Consider the following 24,314-nt stretch of genomic DNA (forward strand, 5'->3'; position numbering starts at 1 on the left):
GAAAAAAAAAGTTGTGTGTTCTTAAGATGTATTTATTAAAAATTTTAGATGTTTTTAGAAGGTTTCTGTAACTAAAATAAGGGAAAAACAAGTACTGAGTAGTATTATACAAACACCCTAGAAAACCGAGGTGTCATATTCATCTACAAACAATTTTACATCTATGTCAACTGATTTCGAACTCCAAATGGTAAACATAATCAAAATCGGAACTGAGAGCTGGGTACATTGGACAGAAGTCACAGAACTAAAAAGCTAAAGTTAAACTTGGGCAACTCTTACTCGCTTGCTCAAGGTGCTGTCTTTTTTAATCTGATTCATTGTCTGCATTTAATAAAATGGAGATAGACATCTATCGTTTAGTATTTTTAAATCATTTTTTATCTCAAAAAATGATATCAGTTACGTACATATATGGAAAATATTAATAGAGTTAAATTATACTTGCAAATCAAATAGATATAGATTGCTTTATATTTTCTAAACTTTTAGCCTCCTTTTATATTAATAGAATAGTTCATATTTTATAAAATAAAATAGAACTTTAGTTGATTAAATTAGTGTTTCTTTGGATTGTAAGTACCTTCGATAAATTCATAAATTATTAATTTATCGATTAATTAATATCTCTTTAAATTAATAAAATTCATATGGTTCTAATGTTACTAATTTATACAGGTTTTACTGAACTTCGACAGACACGTTTCCAGAATGCAGTAACTGATGGACACAATGCTAAAACCACAATTTACTTTGCATCTCAATTTTTTTTCCCTTTGTTCACAGCCCTTTTTTCTTTTTCATTTGTGCCTCATTTGAGACATTTGTTTGTGCTTCTTAGTGGTGCATCCTGAGAGAGTTGTATAATACTTTCCGTTTTGGTAGATTTTTTTTTTCTTTCTTTTTTTTGGGCAGTTTTGAAATGGGAGATGTGACATATATGCCATATTTGGTATAATCCTCCTACATGATAATCCTGAGATGATAAACTGGAATGCTATATTTGGTGCAAACCACCTCCTACATGCCATATTTGGTATAATCCTGAGATGATAAACTGCCCTGCTTGGATTGGAATCGTTGTTGATTTTTTGCAATCAAAACCAGCACAATAACAATTTTCTTGCGGGCTGTTGATTATGTAGGTTGAACGATTCATGCCTCAACAACAGAAACCGACCCAGCCCCCCTCTGACTGAAGTATATAAGTATATATACATATATCTATGTATATGTTGCCCTGGCAGCTTTATCCTCCAACAATCACTTTTTCCATCTTTTAGATCCGGCTGATGTTGTTAATCTATATGTAGCTCGGTCAAACTTAAAAGTAATCTTCGTGTTTCCCTCTTGTGTTACAGAAAGTTATGCTAGATTTATCAGCATTTCTATCATAATGTGCGTCATGAGCATTTGTATCAAGAACCTCCAGTCTGCCATGGATACAGTGAGTTCCTATCAGCTTTCGTTAGAAAACCCAGAAACCATCACATTTCTACACAATCCCATATGTCCTTCGCTACTACCACCCAATACAAGCCAACAACTTCGGGTAAGCCTAGCTATGTATATTAAGCCATCGCCATACTGGCCTGAGCTTGAGAATCTTCATTCTTTATGCTCTGAGAATCTTCTGATACCATTCTTTTTTTGGTCCTTTTAAAAGAGCTATTCTTCGTCCCATATATTTGACTACTTTGTTGGAGATGGATATTGTTTATGTATATTAGCCGCGCGCCTAATTTCTGCAAGTCAAATACTATCATTACTTAACGGAAAATTTGACAAAAAGATTGATTATTTATGAAGTCCTAAACTTGGACTTAACTTTTCTGGAGATACAAGTGAATTGAGCGTGCAAAGGGCGTGTAATAACTAAATGATGTGTTGAGAAACAAGTCACCTAATGTGTCTCTACTTGTCCCATAGAAAGGATGTGTTCTAACAATTAACCTTCGTGCATTTCCTTTATAGGCAGGTTTCTGCTATGGTTTGGTTGATTCAACAACACATTAATTAAAGGGGGGCTTGAGTTGCGTTATTTGCCTCTGAGAACCATGGAAATTGGAAGACCGGATGAGATTGAAGATTCGTCACCTCCAACTCTGGGCTCCTTGCAAATTGCAGGGAGCCCAGAGTTCATGTCTCAAGCTTACTCAATAAATAGCTCCCACATTGACATAGAGGATGCATCTTCATTTGAGAAAAAAGACTGCCCTCTACCTGTATATCTCAAGGTATACCACTTTCATCTTCCTGCATGAATTTGTTTCATTACTCAGTTATCTGATTCAAGTTGCCCATTACAATGTACAGATGTTGGAATCTTTTTGTTCATGTGAAAAATGTAGCTTCTTGAAGAATATTCACTCTAAATCTAAGATGCGGGATAACTTTATCAAATTAAGTCATGTCATCCTAAGAATGCATCTGGGTGTTCTTACTAGAATTTCATAGATATAAGTGAATCCTGTTTTTGAAGAAAAGTTAAAATTTATCCACTTTGGTCATGCAGTTTGCAGATGTTGAGTATAAGGTAAAATTTAGCCGGGCTTCTTCCAACATTAACATTGTTACAACAGTAGCGTCAAAGGTAGCGTCACAACTGAGCTTTGATCAAGATAATTACAAGCACATCTTGAATGGTATATCGGGAAGCGTTGCTCCTGGTGAGATACTAGCCTTGATGGGGCCTTCTGGGAGCGGAAAGACAACTTTGCTAAAGGTAATAGGAGGAAGATTACGGGAACGTGTAAAAGGAACCATCACGTACAATGACGTTCCGTACAGTCCGGCTCTTAAGAAGAGGTAGGCTAGCTGCACTGCTTAGCATGTTGCTTTGGTTGCCTTAGTTTCTGTTTACTACCGTATTCTGTCTTTGATGTTTGTAATGAAATGACAGGGTCGGTTTTGTTACACAAGATGATGTACTTTTTCCTCAATTGACGGTGGAAGAAACCTTAGTTTTTTCTGCTTTTTTAAGACTTCCAAGCAGCATGAGCCGAAATCAGAAGTATGAAAGAGTGGATATGATTGTGAAGGAATTAGGTCTTGAAAGGTTTCTTCTGATATTGGATCCACCTTTCTCCAGCATTGTCATTTTTTTATAATGACTATTACTTTCCTGAACCACTGATCTTTACTTGTATACTAGTACGATTATTTAATAAAAATGATACAGGTGCCGTCACACACGAATAGGAGGAGGATTTGTCAGAGGCATATCGGGGGGAGAAAGAAAGCGGACCAGTATAGGATATGAGATACTCGTAGATCCCTCACTTCTATTACTTGATGAACCAACTTCAGGTCTTGATTCCACCTCTGCAAACAGAATTCTTCAGATCCTTCAACGACTGGCCAAGGTATAGAACTAATCTATGTACTCCTGTTATGCCTATATGTTCAATTCATTATAGCACTTGTCTTAAATTCTTTTTCTAGCGAGCAACAACCATTAAATGTTGATAGTGAGCAACTGTCTCAAATTCTTTTTCTGGCGAGCAACTGTGGAACCATGGAATGTTGCAGATTTTGGTCCTCAAAATATCTTGGAGCAACAAGAGATCATATTTCCTTATCATTTCCTTTTGAATTTGTGTTTTATTTGTAACTGTTTTTCATTGAGTTACTAGGGATAAAAATCAGACTTTTCAATCTGTGCGTAAATGGAGATTTTTAAAGTCTGTCATTCATTGGTTTGGCCCACAGGCTGGCAGGACAATCGTTACAACCATCCACCAGCCCTCAAGCAGGATATTCCACATGTTTGACAAGGTTTTGTTAATAGCACAAGGCTATCCTCTCTATTGTGGAAAGGCAAGAGAAGCAGTAGAGTATTTTTCATCTTTGAGATTCATCCCAGAAATGGCTATGAATCCTGCAGAATTTTTGCTAGAGTTGGCAGCTGGTCAATTGGATGATATCAGTGTTCCTGAAGATTTACCTGCACCTCAAGGAACTGCCGAATATGAGAGGATTGTTATCAGAGTAAGCTTCTGTTTTTGCTTATTAAACATTTCCTGGTTCGGCTTTATGGTATTTTAAGACGAGTTCTGTATGGGTAATGATTTCCCACATTAACTTGTGCACACTGTGTAGTTTCTGCGCCACAAATTCAAAGTCCAACTGGAGCCAAAAGAAAAGAATGAGAACCATAACATGTCGAAGGTATCAGAGCAGCTCCGAGTAGCCATTCAGATCAAGAAGGATTGGACACTGACTTGGATGGATCAATTCATGATATTATTGAAGAGAACGTATAGAGAAAGATGTAGAGATTACTTTGATACAATAAGGCTAGTCCAAGCACTCGCAATTGCAGTCTTGCTAGGCCTGCTTTGGTGGAAATCCAACTATACAACCGAAGCTCAACTTAGAGACCAGGTAATAGCAAAATTGCCAATATTCTTATCTGTCTTTTTTTTTCCAGCATTGAACCACATTTACATATCTAAAAGAAATCGTTGTCTTTTATTTGCAGATTGGATTATTGTTCTACATCTGTATTTTCTGGACTTCATCATCAATATTTGGAGCAGTATATGTTTTTCCATTTGAGAAGATCTTTCTGGTGAAAGAAAGGAAAGCAGACATGTACAGATTAAGTGTATACTATGTCTGTAGCACATTATGCGACATGGTGGCGCATATTCTATATCCTACCTTTTTCATGTCGATTCTGTACTTCATGGCTGGCTTTAAGCGGACTATTGACTGCTTCTTCTTAACTTTATCCACAATACTACTAATAGCTGTTACCAGCCAAGTAAGTATAAAGCCTTTTTAAGGTTTGAAATCACATCTGTTACTGAGACGTGTGGCACTTGCAAATATCTTCTGTGCTGTTTTATTGTCAGGGAGCAGGAGAGCTTTTTGGAGCTGCAGCTATGAGTATGAAAAGAGCAGGCATGATTGCTTCTTTGGTACTGATGTTATTTCTTCTCACTGGAGGTTACTATGTTCAGGTACCCATATTCCTGCAAATAAAAGTTTCAATCACTCACATACCAGATTTTATGGTCAGGGTTCTAAAGAGGAGATTTAGCACCCAGTACAAAATTAACGAGTGTTTACATCTAGTACTATAATATAAGTAGAATAGACAAACTAGTTTACCATGGATGTAAACTATGTCATGGCCTCGACAGACCTTGTACTAATAAAAAAGGGTTTCAAAGATGACCTGTGGAAGCAGATCCTCAAGTCTCTACTTGTTTGAAAATAGTAGAGGTATGTATAGAACTTCAAAACCACACTTTAAGAGATTAACTATTTCAATTTGGTGTTTGATTGCAGCACATACCAAAATTTATGAAATGGCTGAAGTATGTATCATTCATGTACCATGGGTTTAGGCTTCTGCTGAAAGTGCAGTATGATGGAAATGAGTTATACGAGTGTGAGAGCAAGGTTGGTTGCAGGACACTGCAAAGTTCACCTTCATTTGACACAGTGAATTTGGATGGTGGCCTAGAAGAAGTTTGGATTATGTTGGCCATGGCTCTTGCTTATCGAGTAGGTGCCTACATTTTCCTCAACAGAAAAATTAATGCTGCCAATTTGTGAATCGTACATTATAGCCTCAGCAATTTTTTTTGTCATGGAGCAACATAATAGAATAGAGAAACAATCCGGAATGTAATGTCATGATCTATATGCCTTTCTTGTATAAAAGTGTCTCCATACCCTATAACAGACAAACTCAACACAGGCATTCACTAACTACTGGGAACAAGTTGCTTATATAATACGAGAAATGAATTGATTTGTGTAAAATTTGACTAGTTGTTGATAACTGTCTGTCACTAGTAGTAGTAGTTATGGTTGAAATGGTTCTCTTTTCTTTTTTGTCTTCCTTTGAATGTTTAAACCGCAGAGTTCAGATTCTTAACTTCATGTGGGCTTTAACTGTGTTTCCTCAGTGCTGTTGTAACTCTAATGCAGTCATCAAGTTCATCTTGGTAAAGGTTGTTCACTATTGGCCTTCACCATCTTCAGCTCAGCCCAATCTCGTACTTGTACCATAAATCTCAGCGATTTTTGCCCACACTAGAGATATAGTACCCTATCGGAATCGGACCACTTAAATAAGTAGATGGTTCTGTCATCTCTGTGCAGTATTTGACTTGAAAAAGATTAGTACAATCAACCCCTCCCAGTCATAATTTCTGCCTTATTTCCAATTTGATACTAACTGTGATATTCAACAAATGTAGAAAAGAAGCAAAGCAACTATTCCAATTAATTACTAGCCGTGCAGCCGGATTTTTTTCTGTAACGTGGCTATTGGCTACAAATGATTCGAATCGAGTCTGAGTTTTGAACTTATCGAGCTGAGCTGAACTTGTTAATGTGTGAGCTCGGTCTCGTCGAGTCAAAAAAATGAAATTCAAACTCGACTCGACTTAAGAAAAGGGAAGTTCGATCTCCACTCGTTTTTAACTCGCGAGTTTAGCTCGATTTCTAACTCACAAGCAGCTCGAGACGTCACCTCGAGTTTCGCTCGACATTCTGCTTTGCGAGAAGTTCAAAATTAGCTCGATTTTAATTGATGTAAGGGCATTTTTGTAATTTCACATCAACTCTAACTTTTTGAGCGGCTCATCGAACTATCAATCCTATAACAAATGGCTGCTCGAACCCAACTCGTATATATTAACGATATGCTCGAGCCGATTGCAGCCTAGTTAGGAATCAAGAGTGATCACATAAGTCGTGGGAGAGTACAATGAATACTTATTTTTCATATGCAAAATAATATATTGCCAAAAGAAGAAAAAGAAAAGGTTGTGAGTTGTGACGTGAGATTACTGCGCCCGGCCGACAAATGAAGGAATCTGGAGTCAATAAACATGCACTTGTGTGCATGGCTAAGTTAGAGCGGATTTTTATAATCTCAGCTCTCACGTCCAGGTCAAACTGAGACCCTTGCCGTCCGTTTCGCGGTTCCCACAAGTGAAGTGACAACAAGCCACAGTGCGTCTGAAACCAAAACGGGGCAAAGACGTCATTACGTCGCAAATTCTCACATGCTCCTTAAAAGCTTCAAATGATTGTGAATATCCTTTTTTGCCTTTTCTGACACTGTTCACAGACACGCATCTGAATTCTTAACGTGGCTCAGTCAAATAACTGAGAAATCAGAAACACCTCAACAGCATATGGATAACATGCGCTCCGGACGAGTTATGACAAGCTGCTGAGCCACAAAAATCCCTGCAAACAGAGAATTTTTAACTGCAACAATTTCCAAAGTGTACATCTTTCCCAAAGTTCACCCTTCAACAAAACTTCCGAAAATCCAAACCTCTGATCACCCCAATTAGGCCAATTCACCAATCACCGCCTCTCCCACCTCAAAAGAAAAGCACACACAATCGCACGAGATTCTTCTCTCTGGTTTGAGTCCCACAAATCAGGGTCAAGCCGCAGACTTTCTCTCTCCCTTATTTCCTCAGTCCACACACACACTTAGAGGTAGGGAGCAGGTAAATAAGAAGGATTATTGATTGAGAGGGAGTAAAGGCGAGTGCTTTCTCTCTCTTTTTATCTGTCAAGAAGAGAGAATTGATGGAGCTGGTACCGTATTCTGATCCGAAATCAGAATCCAGTAGCTCCAGTTTACCATGGCAAGAAATGTTCCGATCAGCTTCAATCAGAAAACCTGACGCATCACCTCAGAATCACCAGGCTTCAGCGGAACCCCAGATGCCCTCTGCTTCTACAAGCCAAGAAAATCCCAACAATTTTCCCTCTGGGGACCCTCAGGTACGCCTAGCTCTGTACATAGCAATGGCTCATGCTGGCCTGGCCTTGACCATTTTCATTCTTTACGCTGTCTGCAAATTGCTTGAAGAATATCTGAGACCTATACTTTGGGCTGTACTTTGTTCAATTCCCTTGAGGAGAATTCAGCAGACCCTTGTTGGGTTCTGGTCTGAACCTCTGAAATTAGGCCTTACTGAAACCATCTTGGCTGTCCCTGTAGCCATTTTCAGGATCTTTGTTGGAACCCTGGTTGAGATGAAAGATATGATTTTGAGAACTGTTCTCAGGAAAAAGAAAGCTGGTGTTGTTAGGACTCACAGAAGTGGCTTTTATAAATTATTGAGGTTGCTTGTCTCCTTTGGGGTGTTTGTGATGGCTTACGAGCAACTTGGGGGCGTTGGATCCATGGCTTTGCTTGCAATGGGCTTTATGTTTTCATCTACTGGTGTGGAGTCAACTATGGATGCTGTGACATCCTTGAGGACTCATAGCTTTCGTCGAAGTCCAGTCACTGCATTTTTCACTAGAGGGATACTGAAGAGATTGAAAACCATTGTGGCAATTGCATTAATTGTTGGAATCGGTGTAGGGACTTTGGCCGGCGTAATTTTCTTTTCTTATAAAATTGGAGTTGAGGGGAAAGATGCAGTTATTGCGCTGAAATGCCATGTAGAGGAGAGCAATTATACTGAGAGAATTGGTGTTAGGAAATGGATGGATGAAAATGATGTGCCCGGGATGGTGGATAGGTATACTACCACGTTCTATGAAACTGTGTCTGACCAGATTGATGGTTTGGCAATGCAGTATAATATGACTCAGTTTGTAACAGAGATGAAGCAGTTTCTGATAAACCAACGAGTGAACTCTCACTCCACGGCCCTGAGTAGCCCTTCTCCTTTTGCTGAGAAAATCTTGAGCCTGAAAAGGAGGGTCAAGGATCGTGAATGGGGCCTAATATACACAGAGTTGGATGCACTTTTCAGGGAAGTGCTGATTAGTAGAGAGGATATTGTTGAGAAGGCAAAAGCATTCGCTCTTCAAGGAGTGGATGTGATGCAACGAATTCTTATTAGTGGAAAATCTGTTCTGGGGGTCAGTGCAAATATCATGTTCTTGATTGGAAATTCCATTGTTTCTGGAGCTGCAGGTCTTTTATATTTTATATCTCAGTCCATGGTTTTCCTCTGGGTCTTGTATTACCTCATCACATCAGAGTCTGGTGGCGTAACAGAACAAGTAATGTGTATGGTTCCCATTTCACATTCAGCAAGGACTCGATGTATAGAGGTTCTTGATAAAGCTATTTCTGGGGTCCTGTTGGCAACTGCTGAAATTGCTTTCTTCCAAGGATGCCTGACTTGGCTTTTGTTCAGATTCTCCTCTATACATTTCTTGTATATGTCAACCATACTTGCTTTTATCAGCCCCTTGTTCCCAATCTTCCCATCATGGCTTGCAACAATTCCTGCGGCTCTACAGTTGGTGCTAGAAGGCAGATACATAATAGCTATCGGTTTCTCCATTATTCATCTCTTTCTTATGGATTATGGTACGTCTGAAATTCAAGAGGATATCCCAGGTCACAATGCATATCTTACTGGTCTTAGCATAATCGGTGGGATGACATTGTTTCCATCTGCAATTGAGGTACGAAACGAAGGTCCTCTCAAATTTTTAAGCAGAATTTGCTTCATTATCACCCTGGATAATTTTGTTTGCAATGCATTTTTCTCAAAAAGTCTACACAAATACAGCAAACTCTCAGCACTTGATCATTGAAATCAATGCTACCAACTAAGAAAGTAAGTTTTGCATGCCACCGGCGTACTCGAATATGGTTGCTTCTTTTTTGTCGCCTTGTGCATTAGGATAGTCTAGAACCATGAAACTGAATGCCTCATGAATAGGTCACATTGTACAAATATGTGAAATCCAGGGTTTTTGGATTTCACGCAAACTTTTATTGCTCCATATTTTTGGGAACTTACAACCATAGCACGGCAAGGTGCTGTATTAGTTAGTGCATAGACTACGTACAAAACCTACCGGCAGTCAAACTTTCTGTTCTGTGCTGCACAAGCAAAAGGGAAAGGAGTGGTAGTTCGACCTCTAAAGAGTAGACCATAGATTTGGGTTTAAAATAGGTTACTAGCGTTGGTATTTCTTGTGAAGGGAGAAAATAGGTCTGGATTCAATATGCATGTATTCATTATTTTGGAATATTAAGTTGCGAGTTCTGACTTGTATACCTGTTCAGAATTAAGCACGTGATTGGAACTTTGGGGAACAAAACTGATTATTGGAGATTTGTCCATCATTATGCAGGGAGCCATCATGGGGCCGCTGATAACTACTGTTGTTATTGGTATTAAAGATTTGTATGTGGAGTTCGTCTTCGACGAACCAAAGGAGGGTGACGAATAGGAGGAGACTTCCAAGGCTTTCTTCAGCATATCTGTTTGCTGCTTTGAACCGGCGAGTATTTCCTTGTCCATTGTGCCATTATGCGACCCAACCGAGACAGCAGGTGAATTGATAGCAAAATTTTTCATTTTGCCTGGGGACTTTAGTCAATGGGCGTGTAAAATTGTAGTCGTCAATGTGCATTGCCTGCCCTTTTTCTGAGGCAGATCGTACATACTGTGTGTTTTCGGAAGGAGAGTTGATTTTTGGCAATGGAGGCTTGATTTACACTTGCTCTCACTTTTCTTCAGTTGCATGTAGTTAATTGTTTTGAGATACAACTTCTCCGGCAATTTCGTATCGGAAGGATTTAAAATTGGACCATGGATATACGATAAACCTCATCCGTGAGATTAAGTCTTGAGGTTACAACTTAAGAAGTAGCATTAAAATGCGACAGAAGAAAACGACTTACGGTCGTTCTGCACGAAATAATGTGACGTTACGCATTACAAATTCTAAATGCAGATGATCGCTAGTCAATTCCAGTTCGAGATTCATTACAGGACACTTTCGAGTCCAAAAACATAGCCAATCCAGTGACAAAGACCCAGCAACTCTCTTGATTTCATAACCGATTGAAAGGTTTTCAATCTCCAAAAACTTTTCAATCACCGCTACTTCATGTATTTTTGAAGGAATTTTCGGTGAAAATCATTCCTGATTGTGTCATTAATAAACCGCTTGGCTGTCTTAATTTCACCCCGTGCCTGGTTCTTAAAGACCACGTCATCATCCCACCTGGACCAAAAAAAACGTACAGTTAAATGGAAACTGATCTAGAGCATCAGCAGAAAAAAAGAGGGAATATAGGACAACAAACCTTCTCTTCACATTGAAGGATGTTGGGTTATTTAGCAGAGGATTTCCTCTCAACAACTCTGCTTCTTTAGCTTTAATATCTTCTTCTTGCATTTGTCTTTCCTGCCAGAAACATAATGCATAAATTAATAATACATACATACATACAGCAAGTCACAAACCAAATCAACCTTAAAACCCACACCCCCCCCCCCCCCAAAAAAACCCAAAAAAAATGCTCCATAGCAAACATCAGGCGCCCAAGAAATATCACTTCAACGAGTCATTTGTCAGACTAGTTATCTAAAATAATAGAAGAAGCATGATCACCATGAGTTTCACATTCTGCATAATAGTAGCAGCGGGATGCTTCCTAAATGCTAATAGCATGAACAGTAAAACTTCTTAAGAGCTGGATCACTTTATCTTATTTAAAATCCACCTCTCTCAGGAAATGCATGCACATACATTCACCTCTAATTCAGGAACTTACTTTCCGGAGTTTTTCCTCGGCTCTTTCCTTCTTAATCTGTTCAAGCTCAGCCAGAAGAGCTTCTGTGTCGTCTTCATCATCGTCATCATCATCCTCACTTACATGTAATAATAAATAATTCAGTAAGCATGACAAGAACACCAAAATGAGCTCCCAATAAATAATATGAAGACTCAGGAATTTTAGCAGAAAAACAAATAGAGAGAACAGACTATTCCTAAATTTGTGGAAGGGGAAAAGAAGATGATCTAAAAGATGGTGTTTTCGGAAGGAAGAAATATCAGAAAAATACAAATGAAATCAAACAAAAACAACAAGTAAACATGCACATGATATGGTGAACAAGGGAGAGATTACCCAGTACAATTACAAATGATCGGGCCATGTGATTCAGAAATCCAACAGGGGTAAGTATTTATTGGCCAAAATGTTCTAGAAGAAATACCAACCTCTCATCACTGCTATTGGCACCCACATCGGCATCATCAGCATCTACACTGCGTGGAACGATGCGGTCGTCCGCTTCTCTCTTAGCACCTGCAGGCAAAAATATTTAGTGCAAAAAGAACACAGACACCAATTTCAACTTCAGCACAATCATCCACCAAATAAACAGCACTAACCTTCTAAAAGTAGATGGCTGCCTCTACGACGATCTCTATCATCTGTAATTATATAAATTTAGGTGTTAACTATGTCAAAATACTAAACCCTTATCCAGAAAAATCAAAGTACGAAACAGTATAAGTGCTTTATGCATCTGAGTACGTCATTACCAATATATCAGTTACCTTTTGCTGAGAAGTGCTTCCGCTCTCGCTCCTCCAGTTCATCTCGGAGATTCCTCCTCTGCAGCTCTTCTTGAGTGTCTTGTCCTTCCTTTCTAAAATACCACATAGACATCAGAAAGAAGATTAGCAACCCAGCAATGAAAATGACAAAAAGGGAACAAGAAAAAGACACACATAGAGTCGAAGAACAAAAGTGGAAAGTACACTCTCATAGCTAACAATATTTGCAAGTCAGTCACCAAGAAACTAACCCAAGTTCCAACAACTCCTAGAGAAAAGGCATTATGTACAATAACGAGCAACACCCAGTTTCCATCGAACTGAACTCACACAATCAATCCACTTAAATTTGGAACATCAACCCTAAGAGCATGGCCTACTGAACCAATTACTTGAAGAAAAAAGTTAACATTTCAAATAGCAAGCCAGTCTCCAGAGAATAGTTAAATTCAAAATCTACCTAAAATAAGGTTAAACACAAAGTTTCGTGCTCTTTGGAACACAAAGATTTTATTAAAAAAAAAAAAAAAAAAAACTCCTAACAGAAAATTTTACATACCCAGGATAGCATCAGTGAATTTTCAGGCACCTAGGTTGGGTTACAGAAAAATTCCGTGCTTTTCGCTAGACTGAGTAATAATCATCCTCCCTGTCAACTTTTCCATCCTATACACATTCAGACTAAAATTATAACTCTAACAGAGAATTTCCCCATCAATGATATTTCCTTTCCGACTACTCATTAATAGCAATAACCTATGGTCATTCAATTTCAGCCCTAAGCAAAGAAAATCTAATTCAGAAAAAGACTATTCTCTTTGATATTACCTCGGTTTTAAAGCTGTGTGAGAAGCGAGGTCCCTGGAAGAGTACTTCTGAGAGGGGCCAAAAATTCGAGTGCCACCTTGCTCGTTGCCACCCTTAGCCGGTGCCCAGGTGGGTCTAGCCGCCGTCGTCATCTTTTGTATCCTCTTTAATCTTCACCTAAAATCAATCGAACCAAGTTACAGGTTACGAATAGCACTGAAATTAACGCGGAAACAATACTAATCCGAACCGGTAAGAAAAACCCTAAATTATATATCGAAGCAGTTATCAGCGCTTGATTGAATAAAGAAGAACGGTTAGGGATCTAACTAACTTCAATTGGATTCGACGGAGATGATTCCCGACGGAAAAATACCACGTTTGTGAATCGGAATCGGGGACAAATGAAATGAGGGCACTCGATTGATATTAGGGGAATGGATTTGTCTAACAACTCCTTTACCTCCTTTTAACTTTGCAGTTTGCTGTCGGTTTCTCTTCAAACGACATCGTTCCTACCATAGGCCTCATGCCTGACCGAAATCTAAAAGATTCATGGTCCACAATTGGCCCTCTTGTCTTCACGACTTTTATACCGTCCACCCCATCGTGGGCTACTACCCATGTTTGGGTGCCCAATAGTTTGGGCTGTTAATTTTTTTTTTCGGGGTTCACATGGAGGCTACAAATCTTACAATATTGATATCGTTCCACCGCATTCCGAAGTATGATCTACTTCTCTTGTTTGGCATGGCCCAACTTTTTAACTGTTCATTTTTATTTTCGGCTCAAGGGCAAGGTTTAAATCTCACAAATTCGATATTGCTCCAGCCCATTCAATTAAATCTCTCTCTCTCTCTCTCTGTCTAAATTCAAAGAGAGTCTCCAAATTTTACAAAGGGAAAAGCAGAGAACTTGACTAGGAAGCTAGTTAATGATGTGGAATGGGAAACGAACTTCCTGATGTGGTTAATCGAAATCTACACAAAAAGATGTGAGGGCAATTGTCCTTTTTTTTCTAATTAGCTCTTGTATTATTAAGTGTTCATAGAAATATATGGTAACGTTTGATGAAAAAAGAAAGGAGAGTACTTGAAAGTCGAACCAAAAACTTCGCTATCTACCAAATAATGCTCCTACCGACTAAGCTAGGTTTTGAGGAGTTTAAGTTGTCATTAGATGCCAACTACAATAATGGCTGTCATGAACAAATAACGAAGCATATGTTGACCCAAATTAGCCCATTTCTTTGTCAGGCTTGTATCTTAACCCGCTGTAGTTCTCCATCAAACCAATCCTCTTGAAGCTCAGGCCCAAATTGGGTAAACCTAACTGGCTAAAACTTGGGCTTGCTAACTTTTATACCCGTCATCAAAGAGTAGCTTAGCTCTCAATGGGCTCAATGTTGCAAGATGGATTGAATTTGGCCTACCCTTTTCTTTTGTTTTTTAATCACGACAATGATGTACATTGGGAGAGTAATTATAATTAATTGGTACTTGTGCATCATGTCTACGATGCCAGACACCACACTTGTCAATATACGTACACACAATGAAACGTAGTTGAATAGAACTAGTTCAATATTCTAGTGAATCCAAGTCGGCACTTGGCAACATACACAAATCGCCTATTAGCTTACCATATTTATTGAATTTTTTTTAAATCAAACGTGACTTGTTTACTCGACACCTACTGCTGCTCTTCTTCCTACTCTAGTCTATTTTATTTATAAGGAGAAGGGCCTAATTAGGCCTATTAGGGATCCGATGAGGGATGAATCATCAACACCTACCCTACTTCTATTATAGCCTATTCTAAAAGGTAGGACCTAACTGGATCTATTAGGAAATCGACGGGAACTGAACTATCATCGAATCATACGAGTGCATTATGCATCTATATGGATTTAAGCTACTTAAAGTGGCAAACCACATATAATAGCGAGTGGTAAAAAGTGAGGTTTTAACCCTTAATCTCCCACCCCATCATGCCTTAAAGACTATGGTAATAGCTATAAGCCATTTACTGAAATTGATTGCCCCTCTTTTTCCCTTGAATCACGTATAGAATATATGGTATGGCTACATTGATATTTCAAATGGTAAAAGAATAATCCTTGATTGCACATTCTTATACGGCAAGGTATTAATAATACTAGTTCTTGGTTTCAATAAGCATCAGTGTTGTTAAAATCTTAGATACAATGCTTGTATTACAATCATGTAAAAGTTTATTTTAGGAAAAATAGTTTAAAACATCAATCACATTTCATCAAATGGATTTTTTAGTCATTCACTTTTAAAATGACGACAACTTTACATCTCCTGCAAAATCAAATCGATAAAATTTTGATAAATTTTACCGTTAATCCATCACATGACACATACGTGTCATTTTCTTAGGTGCAAAAAAAAGCTAGGTTCCATTTGTAGTCAAACAAATGACCAGATTTATATTTATTTTTGTTATAGGTTACGTGGTAATTTTAGGATAAAAAGTGGTCAGGAATTTAGGTTAGGACCAAATTTCACGGATTTGAATTTGTAATGAACATGAAATTAATATTTAAAAGTGAAGGACGAAAAAACTTATTTAATAAAATGTGATGAATGTTTTGCAACGATTTTTCATCTTTATTTTATATATGCGATGTGTATGAAAGGTGGCATTTGAAATTCCCTTATCATGTCATCAAAGTTCCTTTTTCTTTTTTCTTTTTTTTTGCATAAATTTCTTGTTCGCACACGTATGCATAAAATTGATTCTGGATAAATCAGAAATGGTCTACATCAAATAGCAGAAGTTATCTAGTCATCCTAATTCCTTGATTAACTTGATCTCCTTGAACGGCTTAATCCCAAGTTCCCAACGGATCATGTTCAACCAAGCCGTAGGCAGCTTTGAAAAGAAAGTGGCTAGCCATTGAAATGCAACCGCATGTCAATAACCAGTGGCCACTTGGCAGCCCCCTGCAGCTGACGACCTGACTCCAGGGCCACCCCTTGGCGCCCTCAACGTCATACGACGTTTCTGGTTGAAGTAGGTGGCCAGCTGCTCGAGCCGATAACCTCCATATCCTGTACCCGCCACAATTCAAACTACTCTTTTTAGCAGCCTTTTCCCATATATTGAGATCCTTTTAAATGTTATTCATGCTGGGATTAGATCAATGTTAACATCAGATGAACGAAAACATCCTTGTCTTAAATTCTTTTGTATTATTGAATTCTGAAAAAACGGAAAAGGGTAAAAAAAAGAGAGGGTGATGTGTTTCTGAAGAACCAAAACCAGTAGTACCTTTCAGCTTTGCTTACTGAATAAACAATACAGGCCAAGAGGACGTTAGGCCAACGGTTATAGTTACAACTCACAACATCCCCTCGGATTCACTTGGAATCGAAGCAAGGCAGCGGTTTGATTCTTGGTCACCATCTGAACCCAATCCTCACCTTCCTCTCCTTGTTTGGTTCCACTTAATTCAATCCCATCGTCTTCCGTTTCTGTTGTTCCATCCCTTTATTTCCCCCCCTCGGGGCTCACCCTCTGCCTTTGTATTCGTTTCCCATGTCAGCTTCGACACATTCCCATCAAGCTTCAGCTCTGTATCTCTTGATATAGGCTTCAAATTTGCCACTAATTCTTTGCAAAATTGAAGCTTTTTGAGAATTATGGAAGAGGGGTGGTTTAGTTGTTGCAAAAGTAGCATCAAGCTTTCAACAGACACCAAATTCATTGTCAATCATGATTGAAGTTTACGCGTGGTGCTTCATCAATTCAAGAAATGGTCCTTTATAGATTTAGGACACTGAAATTTTAGGTGTGTGAAAATTTTCGTGTGTATAGATTTGCAGTTTGAAGCCTGAATTGGTACTGGTAGCCTGGAAAAAGGTTAGCTGTCAGCTTAGCAATGAATACTCGGTACTTCTTTACACCTGAGTTGGTTTGTAACTCTGGCTTTGCGGATGCAATTTCATCAATTTCTCCACTAGGAGATGATCATAGAATGGTTGTGAGCGCACGAAGTCGGCCATCTTCTCGCGTTCCTCCGTCATCATTCTTAATAAGAATGGCAATGAAAATCTCAAGATCAAGATGGTTTAGCTTTTTAAGAAGAGTGTTCCATTACCAAAATGGACCAAGATCAGACCTGGCCTCTAATCCATTCAACACGGGAAGTTGGATGATGACAGAGTTTGTAGTCTTGGCTGTCCAAATTGCTATGGTTGTATATACATTGGCAATTTCCAAGGAGGAGAGGCCAGTTTGGCCAATGAGGATTTGGGTTTCGGGCTATGCTTGTGGGTGCATCCTCAGTCTGATGCAACTCTGCTGCCGCTATCGGGTGCTTCGTTTAACTCAAAATCAAGGAGAAGGTTCAAACATCTCTGATGTTGAACAGCAGAGAAGCCATGATGACTCAAGGTATGCAGCACATGTTACATCCCCCGTGTGTTCTCCAACTCAATATCTATCTGTGGCACTTGTATTCTACTACAGCTGTTACAATCATTAGTCATATATGCAAAGATCTGTTCTATTTACTACTTTGGACCTAAACTTATCATTAAACAGTCCTTGGGAAATGACTAGAACTTTACACTTCAGAGTTGGTACTCTGTTCTGTGATATACTCCTAATTAATATAAAGCAATGATCAGTTACTTTCTGTTTAAGTTTTGGCGGAAGTTTTGAGTAGCTGTATTGCATTGAACAACGCTCAAATAAAGTACATAGAAGGGACTTGTATTCTTTTATTTTTCAATTTTTGACTGATTACTTCTCCAAATAGGCAAGTGTTGAACATTTTCAATTTTGCAGAAGCTTGCACTGCATGAACAAATACCGGACTTTTCTTGAGCTATTCTTTGCAATATGGTTCGTCATGGGAAACGTATGGGTCTTTGATTCTCGTTTCGGATCCTTTCGACATGCTCCAAAGCTTCATGTCCTCTGCATCTCTCTACTCGCTTGGAACGCCATCAGCTACTCCTTTCCCTTCATTTTATTCGTGTTGCTATGTTGCTGCGTCCCGCTGCTGAGTACTCTCCTTGGATACAATATGAATATGGGATCAATTGATCGAGGGGCAACTGATGAACAATTATCCAAGCTACCTAGCTGGAAATACAAGGAAGTTGGCAACAACTTAGAGCTCGGAAATTCAGCCCTGAACAATGAAAATCCAGTAAGTAGTCTGATTACAATCTTTGTCAGTATAACTTCCACAAGTACAGGGAAGCTAAGAGGTCTGATTACGTTTATTTGAACAGGAGTGTTGTATTTGCTTGGCCAAATATAGAGACAGGGAAGAGATGAGGCAATTACCATGCTCCCATGTATTTCATCTGAAGTGCGTAGATCACTGGCTCAGAATAATTTCTTGCTGTCCTCTTTGTAAGCAAGAATTGGAGAGGTAAAATAAAAAGGGGCAAGAGACGGGAGCAATGAACACTCTGTCATGTGTCAACAGCACATTCCTCCTTTCTACATAATGTTTGTTCATAATACTAAGAACAAAGCAGATGGTGATTTTGCACGAGTTTTGTTCCCATCACCACCACTAGACTGAGCATCTTCTTCTTTATGATTGGCTGGTGCTCCTATTTACTAAAGTTGCTCTTGGAGTGGAGATTAACAGAAACCTGCTCTTGGAGTGGAATCAATTTAAAAGTTTGCTTTGTCCCTCTAATTAATACTGGGTATATGCTTCATTTTGATGCATTCTACAGCTGACTCTATTGGATATCTTGCAAGTAAGAAGGCCTCCACAGAGAGAATTGTAATAATTCGTATAGAATATTCGGTTGCACAGATTTTATACAATGCATTGACATTTTTTTTCAACTTTGTTGCCCCCACACAGTTATAAAATTGAAGAGAAATCCATCCTCAGTTTTTGGAGACGTTTTACAGAATTTGGAATCAATACCGCATAGCATGTGATGTGAGTCCCCGAGCAATGTAGACGTCTAAAGCTTGAATGGTACCACAAACCAAAGGAGCCAACAATTAGGTACACGAAACACTGGACCAAACTGCCAAACTATTACTAGTACGTTCAACCAAAGGTTGGGTTGTTGCCTTGGATGCAACTCCCAACTAAAGTGGAGGACCACTTGAGACAGAGACACCCCATTTTACTCAAAACGGGTTTTTTTCTTTTTCTTTTTCTGCGTATTAAGTAAATTGTTTTTTCCAGTTAAACTTGAAGAAAGAGCAGCCAATTAGTAGTAGTAGTAGTGGTCGTAGTGGGGTATTATTATGCTATAGCATGCACGTACAAGATCATCCACCATCCCAATCAAAGTTGTATTGAGATGTAAACAGGGGGCATCTCAAAATCTGCTCCATAGTCAACCTTCTGACAATCATATCTGTTCACACTCAACAGCTTTGCCACACGTTTTTCACCATACAAGAAGATTTGGCAAGAACAAAAGACGAATGTGACATTCACAAAAGGAAAAAAAAAACCAGCGTGACATAAGTTGGCAAACTTACTAGTACGAGTAATGATTTAACAAAAAAGGAAAAAAATGATGAAGAAGAAGAAAAGAAAGCATTTGGCAGAAAATTAATGTGCATAAAGCTCTTAAATTTGGTTTATTCAATGCTCTACTTGCAATCTTTACTTACGACGAAGGGAATTCTGAACATCCAAGTCAGTGCGTGACTGTGTGTAAATTGGACGATTTCAATTTTGGAGTCCATAATAAAGGATAGGGCGGAAATGAATGCGTAAAATAAAAAATTGCGTTCAGAAAAGTACGCCGCCGATATTTGTTTGCTGAGCTACGCCAGTCACTGTTTTCTATTTCCATATTTCCACTACCGCCACCCGCACGACAGACGAAAGTCCTCTTTCTTCCCCCTTACCTCTGGGGTAGTTTGGTTGGCACCTAGCGGCTAGCTCTACTACTTATATCGTCCAATACCCAGCCATATTCATCCCTCTCCATCTCAGGTTTCAGGACTCAGGAGGATCTCACTCTGACTTTCTGAAATCCTCGAGGGTAAAAAAAGAAAACCCACAAAGAATGAGCGATCTGAAAGCTAAATTCTTGGAAGTTTACTCTGTCCTGAAATCAGAGTTACTCAATGACCCTGCTTTTGAGTTTACTGATGATTCTCGGCAATGGCTCGACCGGGTATGCCTTTGCTAGTAGTACTATTACTTTTACATACAGTCAGTGACACCCACGCACGCGCTGCATCTTCAATTCTTTTGGTTGGCCGTGTCATGGAGTATTGCTGAGATTTTTGGCTTTTTCTTCTGCGTATATGGCTTCAATGCTAATTTGTGTGGTACTAGAATTCGGGTGTTACGTGCTACGAATGATTGATTTCAATTGGCTTGTATCCTTTTGTTAATGAAACATGCTCTACGTTTACTCATTTGAGTCTTCATCGTTACTTTGATGTTCCTAGTTTTTTATGTTAGACAATCTTTATGGTATAGTAGTCGGGCCTTCAAGATCGTATTTTCATCTGGGTTTTGGTTTTCTTGTACAGATTGTTTAACAAAATCCATTACCATGAGACTCAAGCAATTTTGCATGCATAAAATTTGCAGTTTTACAGTAAATCCGTTTGTAAAGTGATGACCAAATCAAGCTGCACAAGTACAGAGTCAAGCTAGGTAGAGGAAGTCCCATTTTCTATTCTATTATGTTAATTCCTTCCATTTTCTTTGGTGGCACAGATTACTTCTTTTAACACTCTTAAGCCTCTATAGTCCCCGTAGAACCTCAATTTGCATTATTTAGCTTTTATGGCATGATTTCATGACTTTGTGAAAGGATAAAGAAGATTTTTGCGATCCATTTTTTCTTTATCTCGCTTTAGAATGGATTTGCAACTTGTGATCATGAATGCTTTAGTTGAATAAATTAGGATTTGACTTTCTGGACTGATCAGCATTGAAGTTTCTGTCTTGTGTAGCATTTGATAGGTTATCTAGCACTTTGACATGTCTAATTTTTTTCTTTTTGGGCATTAACTTTTCAGATGCTGGACTATAATGTTCCTGGAGGTGAAAAGCACATCCTTTAATTACTAAAGTGGATAATCATCTCTGTCTTTTACCTTCTCCTGGTCTTTCTGGACTGTCTTATTTCTTTCTTCCTTTTCTGCTAATGGATTTCAGGAAAGCTAAATCGAGGGCTCTCGGTTGTTGACAGTTACAAGCTGCTTAAAGAAGGAAGAGAATTAACCAGTGATGAAACTTTTCTTGCTTGTGCACTTGGTTGGTGCATCGAATGGGTATGGCTGCATTAGTGCTCTCCTATTTGTGGCTCACTCTGATTTTTCTGTGTGATGTCGTGTTGGTTACTTTGGGTGCCCATAACTTTTGCAGCTACAAGCTTATTTTCTTGTTATGGATGATATCATGGATGGCTCTCACACGCGTCGTGGTCAACCATGTTGGTTTAGATTGCCAAAGGTATTGTCTTATCAATTCTGTACTCTCTCCTCTTTGTCTCGTTCTGAAGCAGTTTGACTTCTTGATTCGAGTTAATAATTACTGTTTTGCTTGGAGTTTTGTCCTAGGTTGGTATGATTGCTGCAAATGATGGCATAATCCTTCGCAACCACATCCCACGAATTCTCAAAAACCATTTCAGAGGCAAGCCTTATTATGTGGACCTGCTTGATTTATTCAATGAGGTAGGGTTATATCTGAAGTTGTGGACGTATGATCCCTGAATCAATATCAGATATTGCTGAGAAGTCCTCTTGCTTTATTGTTTTATTGCGTGTTTTATCAGGTAGAATTCCAGACAGCCTCTGGACAAATGATTGATTTAATTACCACGCTTGTGGGAGAGAAAGATCTATCCAAATACTCTTTGCCTCTGTAAGTGAGAACTTTTGTTTCACTGTAGTTGTGGTTCGCACGTTTAATGTATGGCCATTCACTTTGTGATACTTGAATATATTTTTTTCCCTTTTCTAATGCAGACATCGCCGCATTGTTCAGTACAAAACTGCCTATTATTCTTTCTATCTTCCAGTGAGTGGATCTCCAGATTGTTATTGGCTTCAATTGCTGTCTCTATTAATTTTTTTTATCTTCCAAAAAGAATATTTTCTTTTAAATCCTTGTAACTCATTTAAATAGTTCTAGATCTAGTTTATATTCTTGGATGTCTAATATTTTCTCCTTGATCTAAGTATCTGAGCATAACTTGATGATCTTTACACAGCAATACATATTGTGATGTTGAGAACCCTTTGGAGTTTGATTTTTCATATTTGCTGGTTTCTTCTTTTGACATAATCTGTTTATGAATAACGTTTTCAGGTGGCCTGTGCTCTCCTTATGTCAGGTGAGAATCTGGACAATCATATTGATGTCAAGGAAATACTAATTGAAATGGGAATCTACTTCCAGGTGCAGGTGAGCATCCTTAGGCATCACGATAACCATGCATCTTATTTGATGGCAAAGCATCTTTTCCTTTGCAAATTTGTTGAGATTTCATGCCATCATTCCTAATTTTGTCTTTCTGGGTTCAAGATATTGATTGTTTGCTATTTATACTGTCTGATAAGGCTTAAATATGCACTTGTAGGATGACTATCTAGATTGTTATGGTGATCCAGAGGTCATTGGCAAGGTAAACCTTAGGTATAATATCTTACATCATTTATGGTTTGTTTACGTTTTGACAGAAGAACTAGTAAGTTCATGGTGAAATTCGTTTTCTTTTAGATTGGGACGGATATTGAAGATTTTAAATGCTCATGGATGGTCGTGAAAGCATTGGAAGTCTGCAACGAGGAACAAAAGAAGTTACTACACGTGAGTTCGAAAAGTCATAGTCATCATCCCTTCATTTTTACTAACTCCTATAGTCCGTGTGGAATTTGCCATGCTAACCAGATGAGGTACATTACCAGGAGAACTATGGGAAGCAGGATCCAGCTTGTGTTGCTAAGGTTAAAGAACTTTACGAGGCTCTCAAAATCCAGGTTCCTATTCAAGCAATTTTGAGTTTTCTGATTTGTTCCGAATACAAAAACTTGGCGCTTGTGTGAGCTGTGTTGTTTGGAGATTTTGAATGCAGGGGGTTGGCATGTGACACAGGTCTCTCTTTTGATTTACTTGTTTTGTCTTGCAATCCTTATCAGGATGTGTTTCTGGAATACGAGAGGAAGAGTTATGAGAAGCTCAATAAGGGCATTGAAGCTCATCCAAGCAAAGCCGTGCAAGCGGTGCTGAAATCATTCCTATCAAAGATATATAAGAGGCAAAAATAGCCAGATAATCTGTCATCAACATGGAAGGAACTCAATCTCCTTTGTAGAAATTGTTGTACTTCTGCACACGGAAAAAGGATGTCTACCTCAACAGTGTCTCCTTCCTCCTCTGGCACAAGGCTATTGGCCAGATAATCTGTGGAGCAGAAGGCCAGATGTTATTGAAACAACGAAGATTGGGCAGAGGAGTTCAAAATAATTATAAAAATAAAAAGTTGTCTGTTTCTTCACTGAAATTTGGAATTAGTGGATTATTTGTACGCACATGTCAGATTTACGGTTTCTTTACCTATTCACAGTTTTAAAGCAAACGAATAAAGTTAACGCGTAACTTCTCAAATTCTAGATAGAGTTGATGACATATAATTCTAGTAGAGAGTGGTATTAGATTGTGCTAATGTTTAATGTAGCATTATAATTTTTTAACAGTCTTTCCAATATACGGAGCATCTTTAGTATGTCTAAAATGTTAGTGATGGTTAGAGTCAAACAAACAATGTTTGATTTCCAAAAATTGTTGATTGTTTTACGTGCTGCAGGATAAGAAATTAACAGAAATGAGGCGTTTCAATTATATGAGATTGTGTTGCAAATGCAATCGAGCTATGCTGACCTTGAGGAAACATTATTGAGACGCACTTCTTTCTCCATTCTCGGGTTCCAACTCCATCCCTGTAATTCAGGAGCCTTCATCTTCCTCTGATGCGTGACTTCTGTGGCCTGAGCCTGGCTTCGGCAAAGCAGATATCCTGCTCTGCTTAAGTTTCTGTGGCGTTTTATCTGTGGCCTCCTCATTACACACCGACCCTCTATTGTCATCAACTCCCCCCCTCCTTCGCCTCCCAACTGGAAAGAAAAAGGACGATAGAAAAAAAATCTCCAAAACCCCACAAAAACGAACACATTCTCACTAGTTGTCG

General features: G+C 38.7%; 5 protein-coding genes across 5 annotated transcripts; 4 read left to right on the forward strand and 1 right to left on the reverse strand.

Moving 5' to 3' along the window:
- Positions 1–2,057: 2,057 nt before the first annotated feature.
- LOC113689884 (ABC transporter G family member 26-like) lies at positions 2,058–5,738 on the forward strand. Its single transcript, XM_027207683.2, has 9 exons — positions 2,058–2,237; positions 2,516–2,808; positions 2,903–3,058; positions 3,182–3,365; positions 3,712–3,990; positions 4,102–4,386; positions 4,484–4,768; positions 4,860–4,967; positions 5,299–5,738. Exons 1-9 carry the CDS (start codon positions 2,058–2,060, stop codon positions 5,566–5,568), a joined length of 2,040 nt encoding a protein of 679 aa, XP_027063484.1. The 3' UTR covers positions 5,569–5,738.
- A 1,397-nt stretch (positions 5,739–7,135) lies between these two features.
- Positions 7,136–10,476, forward strand: LOC113687923 (uncharacterized). The gene is made up of 2 exons (XM_027205459.2): positions 7,136–9,420; positions 10,099–10,476. Exons 1-2 carry the CDS (start codon positions 7,573–7,575, stop codon positions 10,195–10,197), a joined length of 1,947 nt encoding a protein of 648 aa, XP_027061260.1. The 5' UTR covers positions 7,136–7,572; the 3' UTR covers positions 10,198–10,476.
- Positions 10,477–10,566: 90 nt separating this feature from the next.
- On the reverse strand, positions 10,567–13,692 carry LOC113687925 (uncharacterized). The gene is made up of 8 exons (XM_072049389.1): positions 13,463–13,692; positions 13,150–13,305; positions 12,322–12,413; positions 12,154–12,195; positions 11,980–12,067; positions 11,531–11,627; positions 11,060–11,160; positions 10,567–10,977 (listed from the first exon to the last, which is right to left on the reverse strand). The coding sequence occupies exons 2-8, from the start codon at positions 13,278–13,280 to the stop codon at positions 10,854–10,856; spliced, it is 675 nt and encodes a 224-aa protein (XP_071905490.1). The 5' UTR covers positions 13,281–13,305; positions 13,463–13,692; the 3' UTR covers positions 10,567–10,853.
- A 2,591-nt stretch (positions 13,693–16,283) lies between these two features.
- LOC113687719 (E3 ubiquitin-protein ligase At4g11680) lies at positions 16,284–18,975 on the forward strand. Its single transcript, XM_027205261.2, has 3 exons — positions 16,284–17,553; positions 17,950–18,316; positions 18,402–18,975. Exons 1-3 carry the CDS (start codon positions 17,039–17,041, stop codon positions 18,546–18,548), a joined length of 1,029 nt encoding a protein of 342 aa, XP_027061062.1. The 5' UTR covers positions 16,284–17,038; the 3' UTR covers positions 18,549–18,975.
- Positions 18,976–19,988: 1,013 nt separating this feature from the next.
- Positions 19,989–23,852, forward strand: LOC113743208 (farnesyl pyrophosphate synthase). Its single transcript, XM_027271163.2, has 12 exons — positions 19,989–20,279; positions 21,139–21,163; positions 21,278–21,393; positions 21,488–21,574; positions 21,682–21,798; positions 21,900–21,988; positions 22,093–22,144; positions 22,436–22,531; positions 22,707–22,751; positions 22,847–22,936; positions 23,035–23,106; positions 23,266–23,852. Exons 1-12 carry the CDS (start codon positions 20,169–20,171, stop codon positions 23,392–23,394), a joined length of 1,029 nt encoding a protein of 342 aa, XP_027126964.1. The 5' UTR covers positions 19,989–20,168; the 3' UTR covers positions 23,395–23,852.
- Positions 23,853–24,314: the final 462 nt, after the last annotated feature.

Source organism: Coffea arabica, chromosome 5e, assembly GCF_036785885.1.
Source record: "Coffea arabica cultivar ET-39 chromosome 5e, Coffea Arabica ET-39 HiFi, whole genome shotgun sequence".
Taxonomy (NCBI): Eukaryota; Viridiplantae; Streptophyta; class Magnoliopsida; order Gentianales; family Rubiaceae; genus Coffea; species Coffea arabica.